Source organism: Ochotona curzoniae, unplaced genomic scaffold, assembly GCF_017591425.1.
Source record: "Ochotona curzoniae isolate NIBS_2020 unplaced genomic scaffold, NIBS_Ocur_1.0 contig_3622, whole genome shotgun sequence".
Taxonomy (NCBI): Eukaryota; Metazoa; Chordata; class Mammalia; order Lagomorpha; family Ochotonidae; genus Ochotona; species Ochotona curzoniae.
This window is the reverse complement of record NW_024465926.1, coordinates 14,087,423-14,098,887: the sequence shown is the minus strand read 5'-3', so window position 1 is coordinate 14,098,887 and position 11,465 is coordinate 14,087,423. Positions and strand designations below refer to the sequence as shown.

Sequence of the window (11,465 nt, the reverse complement as noted above, 5' to 3'; positions counted from 1 at the left end):
AGGGGCGGTGAGCGGTGGGCGGGGATGGCGGAGCAGTGGGATCTGGACGAGGAGGGCATCCGCCGCCTGGGGGCGCTGAGCCTGGAGCAGACGGGTAGGACCAGGCAGGGAGGTCTCCGGCAGGGAGCTTGGGATGAGAACTGGAGGTGGGGGACCCGCGGAGGTGCGGTCCTGAGGAGGGGGCGAACGGTGTGGCCAAGGAGGGAGAAACTGAGGCAGCAGAGGTGCCACTAGAGAAGGCGGAGGAACTGAAGTAACGGGAGTCAGGGCGGGAAGGGGTCTGGGGAGGCTGCCACAGAATACAGGGGGCAGACAGGGGCACTCTATGAATGGGGACACAGGAGGAGTTGAGGCCCAAGGGCGTTGATGGTGGTAGTTCAAGAAGCTACCTCCTCAGGAGCGCTTTTCCTGGTTGGAGGAAGTGGGAAAGGACACTTGTTATCATCCAGCTGCCACATCAAGAACTTGACCATGTCTTCGACCCATCTAGATGGTTGGCTTCTTTTCTAAGGGGTTGGGGGCTAATGTAATTGCTAGTGTCCCAAGTCCTGATTTCACCCTGGAGGTGACCCGGAGCTAAAAGAGTGCCTGCGGACCCTGCTTTACTGTGCCTCTGGCAGACTAACCTGCCCTTTGAAAGTCCAAGAGTAAACATGTGGGGAAAGTTAGCAACAGAGGGAAAAGTTGTGAATTTGTTGCTCACTGTCCCATTCGTTACTGCCGTGCTTTCTCCGGCGTTATTTCCTTCCCATAACAAGCCTATTAGACAGATATTGACCCCATTTTACAGATTAGCAAGATCAAGTGGAGATTCTTGGCCAAAATGATACAGCTGACAAAATGACACAGCCAAGGGCTCAAAAACCCAGGATTTAGGTTTCAGGGTCTGTGCCCCAAGCGTGACAAAGAGAGACCTCTCTTGTATCCTCTAGTACAAGTTTGATAATCAGGGTACTAATTACTAATGTTTCCGCTCTTTCTGGAACATGCCCCTACCCAGAGCTGACTAAAGATAATGACAGGAGGCATGCATCTGTAAGTTGGCAGAGAACTTTCATCCTGTCCACTCTGAGTTCTCTCTTTCCTTTTCCCAATTTGTTTTCCTAGAAATTCTGCAGTTCTGCTTTTCACCTTTAATGTATCTGTAGTTCACTTTTGTCCACGATATGTGATATCACTGTATAAGAATTTTTAATATTAATATCCAACTCCGTTTTAGTTTTCTGTTTGTCTTCCTGTACCGATCTGACATTTTTGTCATGACTGTGGCATGACAGCATGTTGTGATACTGGGTAAAGTCAGCCCCATTCCTCCTTTTTACCTCTCCTGCTAGGAAGTATGTAAGCCTCGTGTTCTTTCTTTTGTAATAGCCACTGAATAAATCACCTGTATACACTGTTTAAGAGATTGTACTTTTTGTACATAGACTGTTAAAGAGGTTGTACAAGATGGTACTTTTCTAATCATTGCTTTCTTTTTCATTGGCTGTAGTACTTCTATGTGTAGAAATTTACTAGCATCAACTATTTGGTTATCCTTAGACACAGTTTGTGAAGGACACAGTATAAAAACCTAACTTTTTTTTTTCCACTTTATTTGCCATTTTTGCAGATAGCCACTTGTTTTCTTAGCTTCCCTCAAAGATGACCAGGGAGGGTTGTTTTGTTTTCCCACTCTGATTACTCATGTAAATTCATTGATTTACACATGTCTCATGTGTTCTAATCCATTACATTTATAGTCATGGTGAATGCCTAACTGATTTCAACTTTAACTACTGGGAGCTCTTGTAAGTTAACTCCCAAAGGCTTTTTTTCACCTAGATATTATAATTATTTCTAACTTTCATTGTCATAAGCCAGCTGTATTAGAGGTCATTAATTCAACTTTCAAATGAATTGTAACTGGTATAGAGAGAATGCTTATTTTCATGAATAGAACAAAAATTTTCCTATTTGGGATTATTTAACCTTATCTATAAAAATTGGAAAATCGTTGTCTTGTTCTTAACATCTGTGTTTGATTTGTCCTCTGATCTGTCTTCATTCTTTATAACACTGAAACCAAATGCATAGCCACTTATCTGTCCTTGTGGCCCTTTATCATGTGAATGTTAATTCTCTTTCTCTTTAAAAATGCTACAGAAAGGAGTGCTGTGGTACAGCAGGTTAAGCTACTTCTTGGGCAGGTTACATCCCAGATCCGAGTGCTTGGGATCAAGTCCTGTCTCTGCTTCTGATCCAGTTTTTTATTCCTGGGCATCTGGAGAAGCACTAGATGATGGCTCAGGTGCTTGGCCCCTGAGAGATTCCTGCTCCCAGTTCAACCTGGCCAGCCCTGCTATTGTAGGCATTTAGGAAACCATGAGAAGGCAGGTTGATGAACGCCCTCCCCCACCCTCTCTGTCACACTGTCTTTCAAATAAACAAACATTTAAAAAAATAAAAGTTACAATGTCCCCTCCTCAAAATAAACAACAGTAAAAGACATGAGAAAGGAAATGTGACTGTCGTTAGCTTTTGTCACTTGGTAACAGACTTTCAGAGTATTAGATCATTGCATACCACTGAACCAACAACATATTGTCCTCCACGTTTGAAAGATATGTTGCATTTTAAAAATAAAGATAATTCACATACTCTAAAAATCACCCATTAAAAGTATACGATTCAGAGTCACTTAGCACATCCCCAGTGTTGTGCAATCATCACTACTGTTTAGTTCCAGAACTAAACATTAGCCAGTCATCCTTCATTTCCCACGCCCCCTCACCCCTGGCAAGCACAGAACTGCTTTCTGTCTCTATGGCTTTGCCTCTTCTGGATAGTTCATGTACGGAGAATCATAGTTTCAGTCCTTGTCCATCTGCCTTCTCCATCATGTTTCAAGATGTATCCATTCTGAACATAGTGTCAGCAGGGTGAGACCTGGAAAGCCCTCTGAACTGAGCAGGAACCCCTTCTGTGTAGAAGGAAGGTCCATATAAGAAGATGAGAGTTTACTAGGGAAACTCAGATGCAGGGTTTCCACCCTGGGCAGCAGGGAGTGTGGGCACAGCTGCAGCCAGCCCAAGATTTCATGCTTGGGAGCCAGGGATCTGACGCTTATGTCACATTTCGTTGCTGGTCTCTAGGAGTAAGCCCTTAGGCTGCTAACTGGATTGTCCTACTCTATCTGAAAAGGCCCTGCTACCTTCTGAACTATAGCTAGGAATGACAGGTAGTCAGCAAGATGGTGATGTTGTGATTTACTGTTGAACAATCAATACTTTATTCTTTTTTTAAAAAAAAAGATTTTTTTTAAAGTTTTTTTTTTAAAGGTTTTAGGTCTATAGAAAACTTGGACATGAAGTACAGAGTTCCCATACATCCTTTTCCCCCTCTCTCACATCTTCTCCTTATCTCTACCCACAGCTTCCTCTATTGTTGATACGTTGTAATAGTATGGTACTTTTGCTGTACTTGATGATTCAATATTGCTACATTAACTAGAGCCCTTAGTTTGTTTTAGGGTTTACTCTTTATGCTGTGCAGGTCAACGGATTCTAACAAATGTAGGTGCTGAGTCCGCCATCATTGTCTCAAATAGACAATTTAGACACTGTCCTAAAAATCCTCAGTGTCCCATGTCTTCTTTCTCTCATCCCAACCCCCAAACAGCCACTGATCTTTTCACTGTTTCCTTTTTCAGAATGTGAAACCACTTTATGAGTGTACATCAGGAAGTTCAGGGAAAAGCGAAATTAAAAGTATGAGTTTATTTCAGCAGGAAATATTTTTAAATATATGTAATATTTCTACATAATTCTCATATGTGTTTTTAAAATAGGTTTATTTGCTTGAAAGGCAGAGTTAGAGAAAACTTAAATCTGCTAGTTCACTCTCCATCCAAATGGCCACAAGCCAGGCCAAAGCCAAGAGCCTAAATTTCCATCAGGGTCTCCTATATGGGTGTCCTTTCTTCTGTTTTCCCAGACCCATCAACAGGGAACTGGATCGTAACTTTTGGCAATCATAAATAAAATTACTGTAAATATTTGCATGTAGGTCTTTGTATGGACATAAAGTCTCAAGTCACTTTTGTAAATACCAAGGGACACGAGTACCAGACCAACTAGTAAGTTATGTTGGACATTTGAAGAATCCACCAAAGTGTCCTCTAAGATAGCAGAGCTGTTTTGTATTCTCACTAGCATTAGGTTAGAGAATCTGATGCCCCATATCCTCCCAATTTAACATTGTCACTGTTTCAGATTTTAACTATTCTAATTACTGTGTAGTGGTATCTTATTAGTTTAATTTCTAATTTCCTAATGACTTACAAAGTTGGGCTTTTTCATGTTTACCATGTGTTTGTCTTTTATTGGTGAAGTGTCTGTTCAAATCTTTTGCTCATTTTTGGATTGGATTGTGTTTTTATTGTTGTGTTTCAAGGATTCTTTGTATATTTTGGATATTAGCTCTTTGTCACAGCATATGTTTTACAAATATTTTTGGTCTGTGGCTTATTTTTTTATCCTCTCCACACTGTCTTTCCTTTTAGGGAGAAACCTAAAATTTTAGTGGCATCCAACTTCTCAAGTTTGTTTTTCTTTCACAGGTGTGCCACTTTTTTAAAGATTTATTTTATTTTTATTGCAAAATCAGATATACAAAGAGGAGGAGAGACAGAGAGGAAGATCTTCTGTCTGATGATTCATTCCCCAAGTGACTGCAACGGCCAGTGCTGCGCCAATTTGAAACCAGGAGCCAGGAACCTCTTCCAGGTCTTCCATGCAGGTGCAGGGTTGTAAGGCTTTGGGCCATCCTTGACTGCTTCCCAGGCCACAAGCAGGGAGCTGGATGGCAAGTGGGGTGCCAGGATTAGAACCGGCACCCATATGAGATCCTGGTGCATTCAAGGCGAAGAGTTTAACTGCTAGGCCACTGTGCCAGGCCACACAGGTCACTTTTGATATTATATTAACAACTTTTACCAAACCTAAGGTCACCTAGATTTTCTGTTGTGCTATATTCTAGAAGATTTACAGTTTTATTTTGTGTTTTTAAATATGTTGGAAGTCCTGGATTTATACTGAGCACCTTTTTAAAGGTTTTTTTTTTTAAAGGATTCATTTATTTTCATTTGAAAGGCAGATACACAGAGAGGAGAGACAGAGCAAAAGATCTTCCACCTGCTGGCTCATTCCCCAAATGGCCACAGTGACCAGAGCTGAGCAGATCCAAAGCCAGGAACCCCTTCCAGGTTTCCCACCTGGATGCAGGGTCCCAAGAACTTAGGTTATCCCTGTCTGCTTTCCCAGGCCATAAGTAGGAAGCTGGATAAGAAGTGGAGCAGCTGGGGGCCCGGCGAGGTGGCCTAATGGCTAAAGTCCTTGCCTTTATCTAGCCAGGCTCCCATATGGGCTCCGGTTCTAATCCTATCAGCCCCATTTCCCATCCAGCTCCCTGCTTGTGGCCTGGGAAAGCAGCTGAGGATGGCCCAATGCCCTGGGACCCTGCACCTGCATGGGAGACCCAGGAAAAGCTTCTGGCTCCTGGCTTCAGATTGGCTTAGCTCCGGCCTTTGCGATCACTTAGGGAGTGAATCATTAGATGGAAAATCTTCCTCTCTGTCTCTCCTCTCTGTATATCTGACTTTGCAATAAAAATAAATAAATCTTTAAAAAAAAAAAAAGTGGAGCAGCTGAGACACGAACTAGCATCCATATGGAATGGCAGCACTTAACAGTAAAGGATTAGCCAATTCAGGCTTTGCAGCAGCCAAAATTTACTTTATTTATTTGAAAGTCAGAGTTAGTTAGAATGAGAGGGAAAGACAGAGACACATCTTCCATCCATATGATTCACACACTTTCAGTGTGTGTGTGTATGGAAATCCAGTTATTTTAGAATAACTTATTGAAGAACTATCCTTTTTCCTTGGATTCACCTTTGCTCTTTTGTTGAAGATCAATGGACTGTGTTGGTGGGGACCTACTTCTGATCTCTCTAGTCTTTTTAACTGATCTATTTGTTGTCTTTTTTTTCGCATCATCACATTGTCTTGATTCCGGAAGCTCAGTGATGCGAGTTGAGGTTGAGCAGGAGCACCCCCTAAGATTTTCTTCTTCAGCATTATGTTGATTACTCTGGGTCTTTTGCTTTTCTCTATAATCCTTCCTTTTCGTGGCTGAATAACATTCCGTCTTGAGTATATACTTACATCTTGCTCATCCACTCATCTGTTGTTAGACATTTGTTTCTTCTTTGGATGTTGTGATTTATGGTAGTATAAACATTTGTTTATAAATTTTTGCTTGAGCATTTGTTTTCCATTCTTTTGGCTTTTCTCCTGGGAGTAGAATTGCTGGGTCATCTGGTAATTCTATATTTAGCTTACTGAAGAACTGCCAGGCTGTTTTTCATAGCAGTTGACATTCTCTCCAGCAATGCAAGGGAATTCCAATTTCTCATCCTTCTCACCAATGCAAAACTTTCCCCTTGCTGTAAGATTGTTATTATTATAGCCTTGGTGGTACGCATGGAGTGGTTCTGTGCTTTTGGCTTGCGTTTTCCTAAAGAGGGATCACTTATTTTTCTATTTTTAAGGTCTGGAGCTCCCTTCTCTTTCGTGTTCACAAATACTAACAGATAGGACAGCTGCCTGACATCTGCCACCTGCTTTCCTCTCCACTTACATTACTGTCCTTGTTGCATTTTGTGTGGACTCTACCACCTTGTCTCCAACAGGATTTCAGTTTGTAACTCTGAAGGACTTATAGGGCCCAGACTTGAGAGGCAGTCCCTGCCACTCACCTGCAAACTGCATCCTATAGAACCTCCCTCCAGTTTTGTGCACTATGCTGTTTGATCCACCATGCTTGCCACTAATGGGAATTTTCAAATTCTCTTTGTTTCAGTGCTGTGAGATATTTAGCTGACTTTCCGCTTTCATACACATGTATGTACTCATTTTTCTTTTTACAGTTATATACCGTATGTGTGTATTTCTAGCATACTATCTTGGAAATTTTTCCATTGAATATCTACGAATCTCCCACATTCTTTTTAATGCTTACATAACAGCAGTTAACAGTGTTAACTCAGCATGTGTCAAATATTATCCTGATTTTTTTATGCATTTTAACTCAATCGTTATAGCACCTTCAGTTAAGTACTGTTATAATCTGTGTTTTACAGATAAGGAAATCGATGCTCAGAGATCTAGCACATACTCTTGTGTCTTTAGGCTATTTCTGTTCTCCTACTGATGCGCATTTTGATGATTGCGTCTTTTTTTTCTATCTTAAAATCTTTCTGAAATTGACATCCTTGCCCTATACACATCCCAGGAAAATGGTATAAGTATTATCTGTAAAGATAAACCCTAGCAGTGATATTGCTGAATTTTTTTTTTGAATGGTGTCTTAAGAACTTTCAGAAACTTTTACTATATTCTCCAGATAATTAGTGAAACTGAAGGGTTCTACAAAACTAAGGTTTGCTATCAGGACGGTAGACCAAATTGATGCTTTTAGAAAAGAGGCTTTACAAATGAGATATGGGGGAAAGAAGAGCGACTTTCATGGACAATCTGCTGTTATCTAAGCAGAGATTGTAATGTATCTACTGATGATCTCTTTTCAGAACTGGTGGAGTCTCTTTCATTACAGGGATCTTACGCTGGAAAAATCCATTCCATCGGTGATGCCTTCAGAAACTTTAAAAATCTCAGATCCTTAGATTTATCAAGGAATTTGATCACTAGCCTAAAGGTAAATTCTATACTTTATGACCAATCAGACCAGTCCAATTTGTTTTTTGTTAGAAAGAAATAGGAGATAGAAAACAATATTAGCCTGGGGGGATAGAGTCTTCCTTTGAAATGCTTCTTAATTAAATTTATTACTTATCAAAACCTCCTTTCAGCTTTGCTCTGTGTAAAATTATTTATTATAAAATATCAGGGACTAGTCTTCCTGCACCCATGGAAAAATATCACATGGAAAGCTGTCATTGCCTAGGGCAATAGTAAAACTTTCCTGTGTGTGTATTCAAAAATTATGAGTTCTTGTGGAAGCACAGATTTGTGGTCCCTACCCTGAGAGGTGGCCTGAGTTAGGAGGTCTGGGTGGGGAGTGAGGACACATCCCAGAACTTGCAAAGATGGCGTCCCCCAGAACAGCGTGAAGAAGGGCTAGCCTGCGCTGTTAACTGTGGGTTTCTTTTAGGCGATGGAGGAAGTGACTGTCTAAAAAGAAAAATGTCCCAGTCAGGGGATGGTGGCACCAGGGCAGGACTGGAAAGTGGGAAAAAGCAGCTTGCACAGTGTGCAAGGGCCAGCAAACAGGAGGACACTCAGAGAAGGCCTTTGTCTCCTTCGTGGAGGACCCCCAAAGGGTGTTGCTTCATGTTTCCCCATTTCTGTTCCTCAAAGTGTCCGTGCCCTTCTTTGGGAGATCAAAGATGACTGACAGATACACTTTGCTACAGCCCAGGATCCGTTAACAATGCCCTAGGCTGTCTTGACCCAATCTCAAGGTCCAAAAGCCCCCCCACCCAAAGGAAGCCCAAGCAAGATTAAACTTTCAACTAAAACATTACAAGCCACAGCTCCAAGTTGAGCTAGTTCTTTAGATTCTGTATTTGGCTCCTTAGGTTCCGGAAGTATTAGTTTGCCTAGGTCTCCTTTTTTCATATGTGTACGTGTTTGTTACTTTTCAGGATTAAAAAAAATGAAGTGGACATTGCTATAATTTGTTTTCCCACTTCTGTAAATTGGGTAAAAGATTGTTGTGAAGAGTAACCTAATTAATTCATGTAATCAGATATGACATAAGACATGGTGTTTGGCAGATGAAGTGTTCAGCAAACTTTAATTTTTCTACACTTTTTGGCAGTTTTTTATCTCCACATATTCATTTCAAGACATCAGATTCATTTTGCCTAATTTTTCCAGAACAAGAACATTTTGTCAATTATTTCTCATGTAAACTTTAGGAATGCTTGGATTCATGCCAATTGGTGAAAATGAGAGGAAGACAAAAGTTGTTTCCTTGATTTTTACACTGACAGACATTTAAAGATTACTTGACCTGCATTATAAGATAAATTAAAGGCAATCCAATGATGCATTTGAGAGCAAGATCAAAAATCCCAATAATTATTTCTAACCTCTGATCCTTTAATAATACGGAAATTACTGGCTTTTGAAAAAAATGAAAACCAGAAGAAAGATAGCAAAATATAAATGAGGTTCCATTTAGGAATGTTTTACATACATTTCTTTGAGTTTTTCTGAACTCTTGCAATGAGAAAATAGTAATTTTAAATAAGAGAATAGCATTATCTTATAAATACATGCTAGAAAATAATTTCATCTTCCTGAATAATGCTCAATGACATAGTTCTTGTTTTCTTTTTTAGAAATTTACTAATTTTGAAAGTTAGTCACGGGGCCCAGCACAATAGCTCAGTGGCTAAATGCTCACCTTGCATGCACCAGGATCCCAAATGAGCACCAGTTTGTGTCCTGGGTACTCCACTTCCCATCCAGCTGCTGCTTGTGCCCTGGGAAAGCAGTGAAGATGGTCAAGAGCCTTGTTTCCCTGAGTTCCTTTGGGAGACCCAGAAGAAGCTCCTGGTTCCTGGATTCAGATCTGCTCAGCTCTGGCTGAGCAACTAATGGAAGATCTTTCTATATTAACTTCTCCGTAAATCTGCCCTTCCAATAAAAAATAAATACATATATATTTTAAAATCTTTTAAAAAGAAAGAAAAAGAAACTCAGTTACAAAGAGAGGAGAGCCAGAGAGAGAAAAAAGCTCTTCCATCTGCTGTTTTACTCCCCCCATGGCCACAATGGCCAGCCAAAACCAGTAGCTTTGTCTGGGCCTCCCATATGGGTGGCAGGGGCCCAGATACGTGGGCCATATTCTGCTGCTTTTCCAAGGCCATTAGCAAGGAGCTGGGTCACAAGTGGAGCAGCCAGGACATGAAGTAGCTTCCGTAAGTCTGGCTGGCTTCATGGGCAGTGGCTTTCCTCAGTATACCACTAAACACACAAATAGAGAAAACTAAGCAGGGAAGAACATTTCTAGCAAGCATGGGAGTTTGCATGATGGCAGGGACTCTGCAAAGGAAAAACAAGGACAAAGGGATCCCCAACAGGTCCGAGGAGGCAGACTTGGAGATGTTTTATTTCCCTAAATAGGTCATTGACTTTGTAAGTGAGGCATTAAGATATGAGGATATCCTTTCTGCCCACCCCCAACACACACACACACACACACACACACACACACACACACACACTTGTTTTTTTCCAATTGTGTCCTCCTCTAGAACTAGCTATTAGTCATAATTTCTTGCTTTTTATAAATTGAGATCCTTAGGGAATTGAGAGAGTGGTTAAGTGGGAGAGAGGCAGAAGCAGCTTCATTCCCACCAGAAAGGACTGGATTGGGAGAATGACGGGGGAGCCAACAGAAATAGCCAATTGCTGATACTTGGCTGTTAGGTTTTGTAGAAGAGAATGGAATATGCAAACTATTTAATATCTAACTATTTAATATCTAAGACTCCCCAGGGCCCAGGACTCTTATTCACAAGCAACTGCAGGGAAACTAGGTCATTCTTGGGTGAGTAAGGTAACATGCATAGGAATGAGTCCTCACCGACATGCAGTTTCATAATGTGGTCTTTTCCTTGCAGGGCATCCAGTATTTATGTTCACTCCAAGACCTCAATTTATATTATAACAACATTCCTTCATTAGTGGAGGTATCGCGCCTTCAGCCTTTACCCTTCCTCAAAGAACTAGATTTGAGACTCAATCCCGTCGTAAGAAAAGACACAGATTATAGGCTCTTTGCTGTGTACACGCTACAAACACTGGAGAAACTGGGTGAGATCCCCTGTTCCTTGCCCGCCCGGAATCTTCCTTTAGACAGCTCTCCTCTTAACCTTTGGGTGTTGGTCCGGAGTGTGCACTTGCAGGATCTCTTTGTTTATTAGTCAATATTTATGTAACTCTTGTGTGTTGGCAGGATGTATGACCAGTTCCTTTATTGTTTACTGAATGACAACCTACGATTTTATCAGTTACTTCCAGCTTTAGTTTTCTTCAGCTGATGGTTTCACCACCACTTCCTCTTCAGTGCAAAAGTTCCAGACTGAGGCGTATTTTTTTCCAGGTGCCTCAGTCTTGCCCACTGTGTTAACGATAGGAAAATAGTACAGTAGCTCTCTGGGGAACAGGGGTGGGGGTTGTTTAGTGGACTAAGAACAAGAAATGTTTCTTCCAATGAACTGGCTTCCAGTTCCTTATCATTTTATTGCTGAGCCTACATCTCTTTCTGATATGAAATTTCATTGCACAGCCCTAGGAAACTCATCATGGGGAAAGTAGTTGAGCTGTGTGACTGCCAAGCCTCTCGCTAGGCCCTCTGGGTGGTTGGCTGTCCAAGTTCTGCTTTCCTGAA

The 11,465-nt window shown here is 41.2% G+C and overlaps 1 protein-coding gene across 1 annotated transcript in view; it reads left to right on the top strand.

The window, feature by feature from the left end:
- Positions 1-24: 24 nt before the first annotated feature.
- LOC121157719 (leucine-rich repeat-containing protein 36-like) overlaps positions 25-11,465 on the top strand; it is a 41,943-nt gene continuing 30,502 nt past the window's right edge. The window contains exons 1-3 of the mRNA XM_040982061.1: positions 25-94; positions 7,630-7,757; positions 10,696-10,888. Coding sequence (XP_040837995.1) covers positions 25-94; positions 7,630-7,757; positions 10,696-10,888 — 391 coding nt within the window. The remainder of the gene's footprint in view (positions 95-7,629; positions 7,758-10,695; positions 10,889-11,465) is intronic.